The sequence below is a fragment of the Ambystoma mexicanum genome, chromosome 2p (assembly GCF_040938575.1).
Source record: "Ambystoma mexicanum isolate Mex_15411 chromosome 2p, UKY_AmexF1_1, whole genome shotgun sequence".
NCBI lineage: Eukaryota > Metazoa > Chordata > Amphibia > Caudata > Ambystomatidae > Ambystoma > Ambystoma mexicanum.
The window spans coordinates 637130542-637148961 of record NC_090923.1 but is presented as its reverse complement, the minus strand read 5'-3'; the positions used below and the strand labels follow the sequence as shown (position 1 = coordinate 637148961).

At 45.7% G+C, this 18420-nt stretch overlaps 1 protein-coding gene across 2 annotated transcripts in view; it reads right to left on the bottom strand.

Moving 5' to 3' along the window:
* LOC138566630 (acylamino-acid-releasing enzyme-like) overlaps positions 1 to 18420 on the bottom strand; it is a 1701869-nt gene that overhangs the window by 665211 nt on the left and 1018238 nt on the right. For both annotated transcript variants that reach the window (XM_069644170.1, XM_069644171.1), the window contains exon 17: positions 3632 to 3715. In XM_069644170.1, coding sequence (XP_069500271.1) covers positions 3632 to 3715 — 84 coding nt within the window. The remainder of the gene's footprint in view (positions 1 to 3631; positions 3716 to 18420) is intronic.

The window sequence follows — 18420 nt, the reverse complement described above, 5'->3', positions numbered from 1 at the left end:
CACTGATTGAAACACTCCAACACTCTTGTTGTAAAACACTCTAAACACAGTTACTATTATAATACATACAACCCTTATTCCTTATCAGATAACTCTTAGTAAAACACCACTTATTTTCATACAGAGGTGAGCGCTTAACTATAGATGGCACTCCAATAAGTTTGTGAAAAAGGGAGGGAAAAGACAGAATATGGAAAGGTACACCACTCTAAGATTTAGGAACACTATTAGCAAGGCAGAAGAGCAAAAGTCACTTGTGAGCCAAAGTCCATAGGCTGGGCCCACTCTTAGAGAGAGCAGAGCACAAATGCGCCCAAGATCACACAGTTACCCCAAGCTTAGAAAGTCTTGCAGAGAGTTTGAAAAAGAGTTTAGAGAGGCTCAGAAAAGTTTAGCCAGGGTGTCCCAGGCTAACCCAGGTTCGAAAGCCGGGGGCTAAATCTACCCCGTACAGTCGGTGGCAAGGGAAGCCAGGCGGGACACGGTACCTTAAGTGGGAAGGATCCTCCAGCGGTGGCAGTTGTTCCTGGCAGTGGGTGCAAGTCTTGTCGTCGTCCAGGGGAAGAGAAGATCTCGATTTGGAGGAAAGATGAAGGTTGTTGCACTACCAGGGAAGAAACCAGCCGCAGAGTTTTCCGGTTAAAGGTAATACGTGGTAACCCGGTTGCCGGGGTGCTTGGCACAGGCAAGGCGGCCACGAGATACGTCGGGAAGGCGAAAAGACGGTGAAACTGGTTATCCCCACCAGTCAAAGGAAGAAGACTCTCTGGCGGGAGATCTCCTCTATCGTTGGGAAAAGTGGTGAGACGGTCCAGCAGGGCTCCACCGGTGGTGTCGTCGTGGCAGGTCGGCTCAGCTTCTCCCTCGTCGGATTCTTAGGTCCTGTGGCGACTTCTGAAGTTCCAGTCCCCAAAGCCCTGCATTTATGCAGAAAACCCCCATTCACTCAGCCTAGCTGTCACTCAAACATGCTAAGTGGTGAGCCGGCCGGCTCACCACTTGGACCAATCAGGACAGACTGCGACTTGAGTTGCCTAGGCAACTCAGTCCAGGGTGCCTAAATCCACCTCCACCCCTCATAAGTACCCCAGACAGAGTGGCATCTCCTTGGAGGGCGTCTGTGGAGAAGCCCGCCAAAAAGTGGAACAAAGGGCTCGACCTGGGTTGGAGTCACAGAAGAGAACACAAACGCCATTTTAGAACCGAGTTTTGGCAAAAAATACCAACCGGAGAATTAATATTAATTAAATAAACCGGCGGTATGTTCGAGGCTATCGTAATTAAATAAATAAAGATAGTAGCCTCGAACAATGGGAAAATCCCATAGAGAAATATTCGCGGTTGAATATAAAAAGTAGTATCCACTGCCACCAGCCAAAACTCGATCAGGGGGGACGGAGACGTGCCCCCTCGACTTACAGACCCCGGGGCAATTGAATTGCCCCAGCCAGTACATCCACAATATGATGGTTTGCACTGGTTCTGTTCAGAATTCAAGACTAGTAAAGTCAATGGTGACTTTACAGACCCTGGGAGACAGTAGTCAGTCCCAGGGTATGGAGTCTATACTGGGGAGTCACTAAGACACCCCTGTGTTACTGCACTGAGGGTGCTGTGTAACACACATCACAAAAACACATGAAGCCCTATGGGGTAAAAGACCCCATAGCCCATTAAACACATCTAGGTTCAAAGAAACACACTTAAATCATGCCCAAGAGTGAGGCTAAGAGAGTCTCACTCTTGGCAGAAGAAAAAAATTAACCCCAAAAATCCAGCAAAGCTGCTGGGGGACTCACTAGATTAGGAAATTCAGCCTAAACAGAGAATTCTCCCTAACAATCACAGACAGGATACGGCTGGTGTAACCTGTTAGCCAAGACCTTTGCCAATATTATCGTACTCCAATATAACAGTGACAAGCGCGTTGTGGTTATCAGTTATTCCCTCATCAAGGTTGGAAGCTATCTCCACAGACAGTGCTTTGTTGTTTAACGTGTGAGGAGTCCGAAAAAGAGAAACACCTGGTAAATTCTAGTCGTGGCAACTTACCCCTTGCTACGATTGAACTAGCAGTACATTTTTTGCACAGCGAATCTCACACCCATTCTTTTTGGGCCCCTTCCATTTCAACCACTTTCTCATGTCAATTGGCCCTACAGAGGGTTTCATGGCAACTTTTGAATTCTGCCATTTTTGTAGTCTTATTGCTAACCACTGACTCACCCTGACAGATTATCTCCGATATGATAAAGTACCGGTTTCCACATTTACATTTTTTTTCGAAATACACTTTTGGGGTGAAAGATAGGTTTGTTCCAAGGCGGTGTGTTCAGACAGCATAGAATAGGTAATATAGAGAATTGAAAAAAGGTCATGAGATCCCAGGGTCTGTTGCACATGAAAGTACTCCCATGTCAGCTTTAGGTAGACCGGAACAGAAAATATGTAGACATGAATCTTTGAGCCAGAAAGTTATTTTTAGGGCTTGGAGAAATAACCTAAATTAGGAAGTGGTCAATTTGAGGAAGGCATTGTCAGAATTAAGATGAGTGCTTTCTTGTACAGCACACAGATATCTGCTAATAAGCATTATTCAAATATAAAATATCTGCATGGTGTTACCTTTGAAGGGGATCGACAAATATATATATTTTCAGACTCATGATACCAAAATACATTGCAATTAGTGTAACCCCAAAGAAACCCATATTACGCTTCTGGTGCGAGTCCCTGGGCACTATTGATTTTTCCAGGAAGGCAGGTACAGATGAATCGCCTCAAAGGCCATACGTCCTCCGGTTTAAGGGGTTCCAATGTACCATGTTTTCTGATGTGTCTCCTTACAAAGTTGACTGTGTAAACTGCACTGGTTGGTGGTGGATCTTAGGGCAGTACAGCCTGCTTCAACCTGAGGGTTTCCCTATAAGGAACCCCTGTGTAAATATGGTACAGAGTCCAGCAGGAAAACATGCGAGAGTGGGTGGGATATGTATTATGCCATCAGTGATCGTTCCTACTAACTGCCTTGGAGAGCAAGGGCTGAGGTTTCTAAGCTAGATGTGACCTGCTTCTGAATAGTGTCTGGATTCAGAGAGCAGTCTGTTCTCTCCTCTCACCAACCAGAAACCTCTTCACCAGCAGGAACAGTCCACAACTGGAGCACAACCCACATAGGACACATTTCACCCAAAAATACATCCACCATGCACCGGGAAGGCCTACAGCAGAAGGATGTCACACCAGTGGCTGTTGGGTTGTTTTCAAGTGGCAATTAACAAAATCTGGCAACAGAATCATGTTAATGTTAACAGGTTTATAATGATTGCACAATCAGAGTTTTAGAAATGTAAAACCTTTGTTGACTCAATGTGCATATGAACATTTTTCAGAACATTATATTGACATTTTCTTTTAAAACTGGTTAACAGAAAAAACTAATTTCCTTGAACCCATTGCGAGGACCAATTTATGACAAAACAATAATAGAGTATCTAAGGTTTTGTAGAGCTGCAGCTCTAGTTCTGACCTTTCATGCTGGTCCATACAACTGTTGAGTTTTTACCCATTACAGGTTTTTAAAAGAAAATGAAATGGTGCCATAGTAAATCAAAGACATATTTTCAATTACCGTGCGGCATCACAAGAAGAGGGAGTTTTTCCTCTCTTTCAGTATTCTTTGGTCGGAGAAGAATGCATTCAAAATCCAATCCCGCTGCAAGAGAAAAAGAGGAAGTTTCAAAAAGGGCAATAAAGTGAGCTCACAAGATATAATCTAGCACTTTTCCTTTTGAATCTAAAAGGAGAACAATGCACTTATTGTAAGATTATCCCTTGCTGCTAACCATACATTTCTGGAAAGTAGATGCTTTGCGCAATAGTATGCTGATCTGCACATAACAATCAGTCACTTCGACACTTCCCTGCAATGATGGATTTCCAAATTCTATTTTTAATGTAGGGTCCCACCATTTCCAAAAATACCTCAATGTTAGAAGGATATGTGTAGCTTTTGAGGAAGTATTGGTGCCACATGATGGTCTTCTCCTATTTTCTGTTGAGTGATCTCCACTGGCTTCAACTGTTACAGACCAAATCATGCAAGAATAATCAAGCTTTAGAAACGATTTAGACATCAATAAGGGGTACAAAATACCATGGTTTCTGGTAAAGAAGGCAGCAATCACAGAATTAAGGCAACAAATGTTGATACACCAGTTAATAGCCTAAAACTAAAATATAATCAATGCAAAAGTTTAAAACCATCACAGATGTTGCCTACTGAAACGACATGCGTATGAGGTGAATGGATGCACACCAATTCAATGTTTCCAATGAAACCTTGATAAAATAATTAGTAAATTAGTAGAATAATGCACCCTTCAGCAGGATGTTGGATACAATTAACACAGTGTTCCACCAAAGCTTAAAGTTCTATGCACTTTTACATCTGTGATTTATCCTGCGGATCCCTCACTAAAACCCTGCATAAAGTCTCTTCCCAGGTGACCAGGGAAAGGCAGACGCTTCCTGATCCTGACCTTGGGGGTGGTTTACTGCGGGAGGATCACCTGGGAGGAGATAAGGCCCCGGGTGGTCAGGGGATCCCGTGGGATTAGAGTATTTATCTCTAAAAGGGAAGGAATAGTTGCAGCAGTATCAGAGCAGGAGCAGGTTATTGGCAATCCAAGCAGAAGTTGGTAGGAAGAAGGGACAACAGCATTTTGACCAAACGGATTCCAGCTGCCTATCCTGAGAGGGTCCTGTTCCCCCTAAATCTGAAGTGCAGAGGTTGCGCAGCAAAAGGCGTGAAGGAAGACTATGAAGACTGCTTTTCCCCATGTGAACCCGACTGCAGAGATTGCGCAAGAAGCGTGCTGGAGACTGTGGCGGAAAGTTGGCATACAGCTGAGGGTCCCAGGAGCGAGAGGAGCTCTGTGACTCTGTGGTGGAGATAAAGATACTTTCACTGAAGAAGGGTGTGTGTCCAAACAAAGCCAGAAGCAGTTCAAGTCCTGCAGCACGTGAAGGGAGCAAGACAGAAGCCAGTGAGTGTTACCAAGGGTTCTGAACCCTGGCGCTAACAAAGGCAGGAAACTATAGCCAAACAGAATCAGTAATAAACCAAACATTGAGTGTCGGACAATGGGAAGTTACAAAAGTAGCACACAACTTCTTTCATAGCACTCACGTAAAAGTAAGGGGGATAGTTCAGAGGCAACACGTTCATCTTGGAAGCAAGACAGCGCAACACAACACAGATCTGAATCCCGATCCCGCACTCAGAAACCAATCTCTGGTATTAAGCGCGTTATAAATGAACAATTATAATTATAAAACACTCTGAACCACGTTTATTGAATCTTAAACCCCCTGTAACAGATGAAAGACTGTGTGCTTAAAAATAACTCTGAGGTAAAGGTTAACAGACGAGTCATTTATGAAGCGGTTGAAGATGATGTAGCACTGAAGTTAAGTGACTGAACACTGAATTGTGAGTTTTAATGGAACAAGCCCTGCCCAAGTAAATAGTGAAACAGGCATGGCCCAAGCTTAAGAGTGAAACAAGTATTTTTTCAAAGATAAGCATGGTGCAAGCATTGTCCTAGGCCAAGAAAGTACAAGCATTGCCCAAGACAAGAGTTGTGCAAGCTTTGTCTTCACCCAAAAGAGACTAACAGCAGGCATACCATTAAGCTGCTTTGGTGGGCAGAAAGCAAAGAGGCGAAAGCTGAAGCCTACTGAATGTAAATGTACCCTAAAAACTGCTATAACTCACATTACTAAAGCCATTAGGAGGAAATGTAGGCTTATATCTTTAAGGGCAATTGTTGTTGTTGTGGCAGAAAGACCAGAGTGGCAAAGAGGCTGCCCTTTTGACAAAGTGATTGTTCAGAAGAAGAGTGCCTTGCTTACTTGGAAGTGTTGAGGGGCACTAAAGTAGATGTCTTCTCTGAAAAGTTGTTCAAAGTCACTAAGGTGCTAACTGTTGAAGTTGTGGTACATATTAATGCTGCAGAAAGTCAAATGGCTAAGAGGCTGCCCTTCTGAAAAGGTGAATGTTCGGAGGAAGAGTGCCTTTGCCCACATGAAGGTGTTGAGGAGCACTGATGTGAATATTGTCTTTTCTGGAAAGTTACTAAAAATCACAAAGTTGCAGAATGTTGAAGTTGTGATAATCCTTTTGTTGTCAGTAGATTAAAACTTCAGAAGCCAAGTTGAATGTGGAACACTATGGGGCAGGCGAGCAGTCCCGCATAGTGAATCCTTACAGAAGTTAACCTAGTATGAGAATTATCCAGGTGGAAGAAGTGGTGCTGTGAAGTCATCCAGACAAAGATATAAACTTTGATTCATAAAGCTATAAAGAGACTTGAGAAGTGCTACCAAGAAGCAGTGTTTCCTTTACCTTGTCAGACGTTGTGTTTCTTTGAATCTGACAAGGAATTGCATTTCTGCTATGACATTTCGAAGTTCGGGTAAAAACATTGTGACCCAGAACAGCATTGATGCTATTTGATGAAGTGGAAATTATTATTTCGGTAAGAAGAAGAAATCTTTCTGTTGGTTGAACATTGTTTAACAGAACATTCTGTTGACAAAGCAAAGGAGTCAAGAACAGAGTTGGAACTTTGGTGCAAACCCGGATTTCCTTGTTTCTTTATGTTGAACATTGGAACTTAACTTGAAACCTGGGGAAGAGGAGCTCACCCAGGTTCTAAAGAGAGACTGTGAATATATGCAAAATACCAATGGTAAGGTTTGCAGTGAATTGCCGTATATTTTCTTGCGTATTTTATGCTTAAGGGTGAGGGCCAGATTTCCTTCGTTAGAGTGGTTCCTTTAGTTTTTGATAGGCAGGGAAATCCTCGTCAGGGTAGGTATAGTGAGGCGTTTAATGAAATATATAATTTAATAAAATGGCGTATTTTGAGAAATCATCCAAAATGTGTCTGCCTCACATTTCTGACCCCTCACACATCTCACATGTTTTTGCCAGGTCTTGAACCCAACTTGCATGTCATCGGACGCCTCAGCTCGCTCAGTTGTGTATGGGAGGATTGGTCCAAGAGACCCCTCTCCCCTGCATCCTCTCCCCCGGTGAAGTCCATGGCTTGTCAGGGGTCCTCCCTGCCACCAGGGCCCAGGTGGTGGGTGGGCCACTGGCTGAAGACATTGACCAAACCTGCTGAATTTAGCTAGGCCCTGGAAACCATTTTGTGAAATAAAGATGGTTTGAGCCCTGTGCACCGCAGCACGGCCCCCACCCTTGGAGAAGTTTCAATTATCCCTGTGGCCACAGCTCTCTGGCAGATCCGCTGAGAGCCCGTTCCCACGAACATACGGACATGAGCTAGTGTTAGATACCAACACTGTAACATTTCACCTTCCACAGTGTATCGCTGGTTCCAGCATGACCCGGCCAGCAGGGCCTGGGTGGAAAAGAACTGTAAAACGGTTCCCTGACAAAAGCAGAGTCCCCACATGCTAATGTGCAAACCACCTGTGGTGAAACTTTTCTCTCCACGGCCCCTCTGACTAAAAACCTGTAAACTCCATAAAAATGGCAGAACGTGTGCTTGTATGACATTAGGGATGAACACCCACATCCCCGTAGTTATGCGCAAATAGTAAAAGTGTCCCAGGGGTTTTTCGTGTTATGTGGGTCATCAAGAAGACTGCACCCCACGGTCCTGCGCCATAAATGAACTAATGCTGCTAGAGTGCAAAGGAAGACAAATGCAACCATATTAAGAGCTCACGTAAGGGGTGCACGAAAATGCACCATATGTATGTCCAAGCTCACCTTGTGTCACTGCCGCCAGTCTCATTGGCGAGTTGTTCCTGCGTGCTCCACCAACCTTACTACTACCTCACTTACCACACATGTATAGATATGTAACAAAATGTTGTAGTTGTTAAAAACCAGCGTATAAGTAATATGTTCGAATTGGCCATATGGATGGCACTAGCAATGTCAATAACGTGAGCTTTGAAAAGACTCAATGAGTATTGTATATTATATGAATGTTTCTGTCTCTTTCACCTAAATCTGCAACACACGAGGAAAATACCTTTGTGAGCACATGCAAGGCCATTCCCCCTTCCCCCAGTGAGGCCTGCCAGACGAAAAAGCAGAGGCCTGTGCTGCCCTGCTCCACCTCCCCCAATTCGACTAGAGCCGCTTCAAACATTCACATTCCCCCGCAGCACCCAAGGCCACGACCTGCCACCTGAATTATTTACAACCCAACAGTAAACCCCGGCCTTAAAACACAGATCCAAAGGTGCCCTTTCTTAGGCTCCACGACCCACCGGCCCACCTTAGGTTAATGGCCCCTGTAAAATTAGGACACCCAATATTATGGCAACACTACAGGAACACATCCATAATGACTTCTAACGAGACATGGTAACGCGGACCGCCTGTCCCATGCCCTGTGACCCAACCCCGCGACCTATGATACCCAGTCAACAAGACGATGGTAACCATGTATTGATGTATCGCCACAAGACCCCCCTCTCGGTGCATTCCTCCTGTGTTGCATTAACCTGTAGAATAACCTAGTGGAACATTTACCAGGGAAGATAATATTGCAATGTTGAATGACTGCGGTGTGCGTGGCCCTAGGGCAAAACGTCAGGAAGGACATTCATCTCTGACACTGGTCACGGTTGGCACAACAACACCGTCCGGATGAGCCCAGCTGACCTGCCAGGCCCAGCCCAACCCACAAGGGTAACCAGTGACGTCCTCCAGCCAAGGCAAACCACATCGCAGCAGCACCTATAGCTAGTCGTCGCCACCCAATCCCCACGATCTTGTGCCCCCTATAGCATGTAGGTTCTTATGACGTTTTTTGTAAATATATACGCCTGTCTTTGCTATTGTCAGACAGAGCGCTCTCAGAGTTTGCAGAGTTCTTTGCATGCCCTATTCTGATTGATAAACTCCCATTTAAGCTCACCCGCACTTTGTCCTGGCCTTATTCCCATCCGGGGAGAGTCCATTATTGTCTCTCATTGTGGGGAGGATCGTGCTATCTGGGGGACGCTCGCCTTCAGTGGTGACCCCGAAAGCGTGATTATTATTTTTCTCCTAACATATATATATATATCCCTACCGTCCCCTTTGGCACGAAAATCTCTGGTCGAAAAGGGATACGCACAGTGCGCCGGCTCCGGAAGGCTGCCCGCCAACGGCGACCGGTACGCTCAGAAGTGCGCACTCAACAGAGAGAGGGTACGGGATCCCGGTTGAAAAATCCCCTTTGAGTACCGCTCGTCGGGGCTGACCGTTGAGCGTACGGCAACACTGCCTGGACAGACCCAGTTTCGGAGACTCTCGGTTCAAGACGGGCACGTGAGTATTGAGTGCGAGCGACCATAAAGGGAGTAGGGGAGGAAATATAGGACAGGGAACGAAGCTGGTTGAAAGGGGACACTTTGGGTCTACTAAGGGCCACTTTAAACTTTCTTTGCTTTTTCTTCGCATATGGCCATTAGGATTAAGAGGTGAACAGAGATAAAGAGACAGGAACCTAACTCAGCGAGGGGGTGGAAGGCGGCGCCGCATAGTGCTATCTTGAAGTACTGGGAATATATGAAGAAGTCGAAAATGAGATAAAGGTGTCTGGTAAAGGAAGACACGGAGAATACATTAGTGACTATTTTTTCTATTCTTCTCTCTGGGTTTACGGGAAAATAAACTGGGTTAGTACAAACAAAGATATAATCTAAGTAGAAAGACAATTTTACATCAAAACTAGGAGACAAATACATATCAGAGTAAGACGGAAAGGGACAGCTGGCAAGGGAGGAAAGGGAGGACAAACTGAGCTGTGAATAGAGTGCTGCCTATGGGTGTAAGCATCGTATGTGTCAGAACATATTTGTTATAATGAGTGTGTAAAGGTGGTCAGAAATGCCTAATTATGGTATGGTAAGTGCGACCAGAAGAAATATCACAAAGAAGAGAGTAATGTGGTGAAGTGAGGGTTTATTTCTTTGATTTGTTGGGTAAAATTGTCGAAGTTATTGATGGTTTGCTCTTGTACGTGCACCCTAAAGAGTATAGGATAGAGGCTGTGCGCAGCCATTCTCACACTACACAGGTGGCGGGAAAACACACAGGTCCCCACGCTCGGTAAGACATACATACGTGAACTCATATGGTGGTACATCTGTATTAAGATATAGGCATATATAGAGATACCTCAGTATCGAGCAAGTACGAAGTATGGGGGCAGAAACACCTTTATCACATATTTGTAAGAGTCTACCTGGGTACGCAGAACAGATTAAGAAATATCATGACCAGTGGATCACAGAGTTGAAGGGAGAAGGATTACCTCAGATATGGCCCGAAGGGGGATCATTTGACAAGAGTGTCCAAGATATGGTAGCTACATGCATTTGTTTGAAATACAAGGGGAAGCAGCTACACAATAGGAAAGAAATATTAGACCTATGGAGACTGTTTGAAGAAATACCCCCGCCTAAGAAAAGGGAATTAGATACTGATCTGTCATCTACCACTGAGAATCCATTATTGATACCAAAAGATGACAAGGTATTGCCAGAAGGGGAGCCACCGATAGAGGTAACTAGATTGTACCCAATACTAAATAAGCCAGTGCCCGCAGAGGGATACAGTGACCCAACTTATGTACCCCCAACGACAACCACTACCACTCAGGGGCCAACAGCACCCCCACCATATGAGAGTCATAGGGAGCGAGAGCAGGTAAGTACACCAAGGGTGGACATAGAGAAATTAACAGGAGACCTAGAATCCAGGCTCTCTATAGCCAAAGACGAGCTCTTGAGAATAAAAAGCATATGTGAGCGGACTGCAATCAATACCGCTAGATCAGAGCCTGCATCAAGAGCGCAGAGTGAGAATAGAACATTTGAAGAAGGGTGGAAAAAAGGAGAGATACTGTTTAGGATACAAGAAGAACCAACACGATTAATTGAACTAGAGGGAGGGGAGGGGTGCACTGATGATGAGATAAGGACCACAGGAGGCAGAGAGGAACTACTGTGTGATATAGGAGAAGATTTAGAAGAAAGTGAAATGCTAAGTATGGCAATGGGAGGGGGAAGCGAGGGGTTGGATGGCGCATGTTCAGGGAGAACCATGGACGAAGAGTGGACAGGACGACTAAGGAACAGGTTGGGAAAAATGGCACCATTAGGGAAAACAGGAATGAAGGTGAGTGCAGATACAATGACAAAGGGGAAGTTACAACTCCCACTAATACACAAGGGAGGAGGAAGGCTGAATTCCATACCCTGGGCTCAGATGGATGAGGCCAATTTGTTAAAGTTATTGCCCCCGCTATCAGGAGGGGCAAGCAAGTGGATATATGCCTTTGAGAAACACACAGCCGGGGTACCACTAGCAATAGGCGACGTGAAGAGTTTGTTAGTATCAGCAGTTGGGGATCAAGCTGACAGAGTATGGGTAAAAGCTGGCTTCCCGGGAGTAACATTAGACTGCGATCGCAATGATGGTGCCTCTTTTAACACAGTACGTGCCAGGGTGTGGGATGCCTTACGGGAAACGTTTCCAGATACCCCAGATTTGCAGTCAGTAATGCAATGTACAATGAATGACGGGGAAGATGCTATGGATTACATTTTCCGGGTCCAAGAGATGTGGAGAGCCGAAACGGGCACGCCCCGGTATCAATCAACATCGTTATTCTACTTCATAATAAAAAGGGGGCTCCCAAAAGAGGTGCTAGCAGGTATTGAAGCAAAAGGATGGGCCGGAATACAGAGCATAATAGTTCACCAGTGTAAACGAATAAAAGAGGGAAAAGGAGGTAGCGTAGAGAAGATTGGCAGACAAGGCAAAACTAGTACAAACAAAGCTGGTGAAGGTCGCCGCAGCAGTAGCCGCACTCCCACACAGCAGGGAGGGAGATGAGGAGGAGGAGGGGCTGGTAGCAATACAAGGGAGGATGGCAACAAGTTGGGCAGGAGCAGGGCAACGGCAGTGGAACGAGCAGGAGCAGAGTGGAGGTCCGCAGTGGCAAGAGTGGGCCCCTCGAGGGGGACGAGGTGGGTACAGGTGTCGAAGAGGGGGTGGACAAGGGTACGGGGGAATGGGAGGAAACGGATGGCAGGGTCCCAGAGGTGCGCAAGGAAGTTGTTGGAACTGCGGGAGGTGGGGGCACTTCTCCAGAGAGTGCAGGAGTAGAACAAACAACGGGTTTCCAGAGGTAGAACACTTTGGCCATCCTCATCCGGGGAGCCCATATGGCCTCCAAATGGGACAGCAACAAAGAGACCCAGGGCAGGGGTACCCTGAGCAAAGGGACACCAATACAGAACACAGAATCACCCACAGAACAACAACACTATGCACTACGCCCCAGGCAACCCTTTCGCAACGACAGCAAATGGAGCCCCAGCACCAGCCCCCTATAGTGGTGTATCAGTGGTTTCAGGGAGTGTGTTCAACCAGGGAGGGGCAATGAGACACCCCGCATAGGACAGCCCACAGAGAACACTTGCGTGTCCAGTTCTATCTACCACCTACGATGCAGCAGAGGAACCATTGGTAGGGGCGCAGATAGGAGACAAGCAGTTCATATTCATGGTGGATTCGGGAGCGGAGAAATCATGCATTAGGGAGGGCCGGTTTCCGTTATCTAACCGGAAGTTAGAGACGCAGGGGTTCTCTGGGGCTGTAATTGAAGTTCCTTACACAGAAGCTTTGGATTTGACAGTGGGGTAAAACGGTAAAAACACCCTTACTGTATTATGAACAATCGCCAATAAACCTACTAGGAAGGGACCTTCTTAACATGACAATATCATTCACAGAAAGAGGAATAGTGTGTTCGACACCAGGGATATGCCCATTACGTGTAATGCTGGTAGTACAGGCTCAAACAACTGCTCCGGAAATACGTGGCCTGCCAGTGGACGAAAGAATGTTCATTGAAGGTTTAAAAACACTGGCCGAAGTAGTTCCTGAGCTAAAAAAGATGGAGTGGAGAATACCCGCAGAATTCATCTTCCGCCCAATAGTGCACCCAGATATAGCACCAGGTTCAGTGGTATCCTTAGACTTGCATGCTGTACAGGTATCAGCAAAAAGGATCGCAGTGATTGGGATGGACATAGACGGATGTGAATGGCGCACTGTACTGTGCATAAACGCCAATATTGCCCTTCGGGACTTATCTGATGAGGATCTCTTCTCTGATTCAGACAATGATGGCGAAATAATAATGGAAATAGCAATGCCCTGTGACATTTTGATTCAGGCTAGACAAATCCCCGTCCAGTTGATGGCAGTGGTGGGAACACCACCGTCATTTTTTGACGATGACATGCGACTGGTGCCAAACAATTTGTGGACAACAGGCCCCCATGATGTGGGGTTGTTGCATGGAGTGACGCCAGTGGTCATAAAACTCAAACAAGGGGCAATCCTACCCCGGGTAAAGCAATATCCATTGTCCCGTGAAGCTGAGGAAGGGATAAAAGCGTCAATAAATGCATTATTAGCACAGGGAATAATAGTGCCTTCAAACTCACCATGCAACACCTGAATCTACCTGATCAAAAAAGCAAAGGGAGGGGCTTGGAGGATGATCCAGGATTTACGTCCCCTAAATGACGTCATACAGAAAGAGTTACCTTTGGTCCCGAACCCTGCTTCAATATTATGCAGTATCCCAAAAACGGCATCACATTTCACAGTGGTCGATTTGAAAAACGCATTTTTCTCCATCCCCTTGGCAGAAGAAAGCCGATACCTGACGGCATTCACGTTAGGGGAAAGAGATACGAACATTGCAGATTACCACAGGGATACTGTGAAAGCCCAAGCATATTCAACCGTATACTACACGAAGACCTGGGTAATTTATCAGTTGAAAGCACGATCATTCAGTATGTAGACGATTTGCTCGTCTGCGCGCAGAATGAAGAGATGTGCAGAAAAGACACAGTAACACTCCTGACGCTGCTGGCAAACAAGGGGTACAAAGTGGACAAGGAAAAGCTACACTACTGTCAGAAAGAGGTACTGTACCTGGGGCAGCTGATATCAAGAGACGGAAAAAGAATAATCCCTGACAGAGTGGAAGCTATAAAATCAGTGAGAGAACCCACAACAGTGAAGGAGATGCAGAAATTCTTGGGAATGTGCAACTATTGTAGAGCATGGATATTAGATTATGCAGCCTACATCAGACCATTACTGCAAGCACTCAAGGAGGCCCAACAAGAGAACAGGAAAATAGAATGGTCAGAAGAGATGATCGACTCATTTAAGTCACTAAAAGAATTGATTTCGTGTGCTCCAGTACTCGCCAACCCTGATTATGAACGCAAATTTTACCTATTCTCACATTGCAAGGGAACACTTATGACAGCTGTACTGACACAAAAGACTTCCCTAGGACACAAACCCTTGGCTTACTATAGTGGCACATTGGATGCGGTGATGCAAGGACATTTCGCGTGCAAGCAATCTCTCGCCGCCGCTGCCGCGTTCGCCATTGAGAAAAGTGCCACAATAGTAATGGGTTGCCCTGTCACATTGTTCGTGGAACACTCATTATTTGCGATACTTGAAAGGTCAAAAAGTACACTGACCACACAGCGAGCAACTGCCTATGAAATAATATTGTCCAGCACCAATATCCATGTGGTACGGTGCAGGACAGTGAATCCTGCAACATTCATCACAGAAGCATGCACACTTGAGGACATGCAGAAACACAATTGTTCGACTTACACAGGGGAAACAGGGGAGGACACGGTGGTGTGCGAGAATGCCCTGAGCGAGGGGGAGGTGTACTTTGTGGATGGGTCAGCATCGATTGACAGACACGGGAGAGAGACATGTGGGGTTGGCAGTGGTGAGGTTAGAAGAAGGTGAGTATGAGACACTAGTGCAGTATCGCCATCCATCACATTTCTCAGCACAAGCAGCAGAACTCATTGCCCTAATAGAAGCGTTACATGCAGCTAAAGGTTGTGCAGTAACAATATACACAGATTCAGCTTACATGACGACAACAGTACATGGAGGTCTGGCAAGATGGGGGCGGAGGGGGTTTCGAAGAGCAGATGGGACCCCAGTGCAACATGCAGAACTACTGAAGGAGTTAACTGAGGCCCTAAAAGATCCAACAGTGGTAGCAATAGTGAAGTGCCAAGCACATACGTCCAACACAGACGTTGTGTCTTTGGGGAAGGCGGCAGCGGACGCTGCTGCCAAGGAAGCCTCATACTTTGAAAAACATGAAACAGGTGAGTACATGTTGCAGCACAAGACAAGTGAAGAGCTCCCAGAGGGATACAATGCCATGCCCATATCACAAATACTAGAGCTGCAGGAAGGTGCGATGAAAAGATGATATGGGAAAAACAAGGATGCAGCCAATCGGCAACAGACTTACTATGGCGACAAAATAACTCAGGGAAAGTAGTAATGCCGGTAAAACTATTAAAAATAGCATTTCAGCAATTACACTTTCCAGCACACAACACCAAACAACACATTGCAGCAGAGATACAAGAAGATTGGTTTGTGCCCTGTTTCCAGGAGCACATATCAAGATTGACAATGGAATGCACCACATGCCAGATATATAATTCTGGAATGACGCTACGAACACTCAGGGGAACGATTCCAAAACCAGTAGGACCGTTCAGAGAACTGCACATAGACTACGCGGATATGGGGGAAAGGTGTAATGGGGGACGTTACATGATAGTGGTTGTATGCCCGTTCTCGAGGTGGGTGGAGGCAGGTCCATGTGCACGACCTGATGCTAAGAGCGCTGCAAAGTTCCTAGTAAGGGAAGTCTTCCCGCGTTGGGGAATTTGCGACGTAATTCGCTCAGACAACGGCACTCACTACGTGAACGAGCTCTTCAAAGAAGTGACGACATTATTGGGAATAAAACAGAAATTGTGCTCGATTTATCATCCTCAAAGTAATGGCGTGGTAGAAAAGATGAACGGACTGTTAAAAGGGAGAATGTCCAAATTGTGTTTCTCATTAAAGAAAAACTGGATCTACTGTTTGCCCCTTGCGCTGTTTGAGCTGAGGAATCAGCCAAGCAAGGACCACCATTTGTCCCCGCACGAAATCGTGACCGGGAGACGAATGCATACAGCACATTCCCCACTGCGCCAACATTCAGACGCGCACAGAAGCGCCGCGATATTGGGAGATGAGTTCACAGAATACCTGAAAATGTTAACTAGGGCAGCGCGCACAATATCAAAGCAGCTCTCACCACCATTCACGAGGGAAGAAGGGAACACAACGGATTCCCTTACGGAACCTGAAACACCGGTACAACTGATGCCAGGAGAGTTCATTTATGTCCGGAGCTTTGTGCGCCGGTGGAATGCGCCACGGTTCCATGGACCATATGAAGTGGTATTTTGTACCCCTACAGCTGTAAAAGTTAAGGGGCTCAAATATTGGATACATTTGACGGATGTGCGAAAGGCATATAATAGTGTGCAGGAAGAGGTGGATGAGGAGGCACAGGCAACAGCAAACAATACAAATGAAAATGATGGGTGAACGTGAACATGTGAGTGGAAGAAATGTACTTGACAGATAAAAATTGTTAACGAGAACCATTATATTTCAGGTTATCGACAAAGATGAAAGATTGAAAAAAAAAAACGATTTATGTGTAAATAATACTGTGATTAATATGTATATTGTCTGCTCCCTTCTCTGTACATCCCAACCCCATCTCCTACCCAAACCTATCCCCCTTCCATGACCTCTTGGCACTGATAGTGCCAACAAAAATGTTTACATGCATGCACTTAATGCACTTTTATATCACAAACAGGAACTACCATGGCAACTAACGGGCAGCCTGCAACGGATAGATTTATTAGATATAGAGAATTTTTAGCTGAAAGATGTAGATATTCGTATGAGTGTGGATTGTCTGTATGCATTACATTATTCTTTACAATACTGTTTGGCCTGGTTACGTATTGGTTTATAGCGTTCATCTCTATCGAGATGAACGAGGGGGGAGGGATTAACGGGATTAATGTGACAAATGAAACAGCAATTGTAAATACTAAAGAAGGCGATTTTTTGGTATGGGACGGAACTAAACTGGTATGGCGATATTACACGACACCGTCTAATGTTGCTATCTCGCAAAATGAAGGTTTGCAGGAAAAAATGCAAAACAGTACACATCCCCCACCAAAAGTATCTAATTACAATGCCCGCAGTCTAAATGATCGTAACCCCTCTGCTATATCCTGGTTATATAACACCCCCACCAGCCGGCCCGCTCCCGTAACAAAAAACTCACTGCTAGAGAGCATGAAGAAAGAGAATGAAGAAATGACAGTGAGATATGAAATATTATATGATGATTGGGCAAAGGGGGGCGGGAGGGCGAAAGGGGGACCCACACTGTCCATCGCCCATGAAACTGGGAAATACCTTAGAAAAAGAAATAACAGACGGAAAAGGGAGGTGGGGAGGAGGACATACGATGAGTATTATGGGTTAGGATTAGACAAAATGGAAGACCCACGACACCCCCACCAGACAAATAAATGGTATGCGGACATGAGTGCAACGGCTAAGCAAACAACAAATGAGAGCTATTATGTCTGCTCCCTCATTCCCCATGCTTCAGGTACACCCAAAGTATTGTTACCCAAAGAATTGCCTATTGTCGATGCCCAGTGTCTCCTTCATCTCACGTTGTGCAGAATTAAGAACACCTTCCAGGCATATGAGGTGACTTTTAAAATGCTGCAGAATGGGAAGACCCGTTATCCGAAGGCGGTAGGAGTGGTATGTTTGGAGGAGCCATTTTTTATAATACAAGGGACACTTTTTTCAGACAACAAGTGGAAGGACGAAGAAATAATGTGCAAGGCTGAAGCACTGCGAGGTGTGGCACCAGAGAAACTGCAATGGATAGAAGAGACGTGCACACCAGTATGGAAGGAACATAGCTCAAAATTGACTTGGGTAACGGCCATTGAAAAACCCTTCAAGCTGCAGAAAGTAATAAACTATGAACTGTGTTTCAAGGGAGACGGGAGAACCACCATGGGCGTAAACAAAAACTGTAACAAGACCCTCACCATCCCAGATATGAGAAAAGGGACAGCGGCGCTAATGGACACTTATTGGGTATGTGGCAACCAGGCATACCTACACCTCCCACAATCCTGGGGTGGCAGCTGCTCATTGGCCACCCTACACTCTGCACTAATGGTAATCCCGGAAAGTCACATTGATGGGAGCAAGAAAATGCGAGGAAACCCTCAACAGAGTGAGGCCCAGCCACCTGCAGAGTCACAAGTATATGTCCTGTCTTCCGGGAACAAGGAAGGGGTGCTGTCCCGAAACAAACGATCATCGAACTACATATC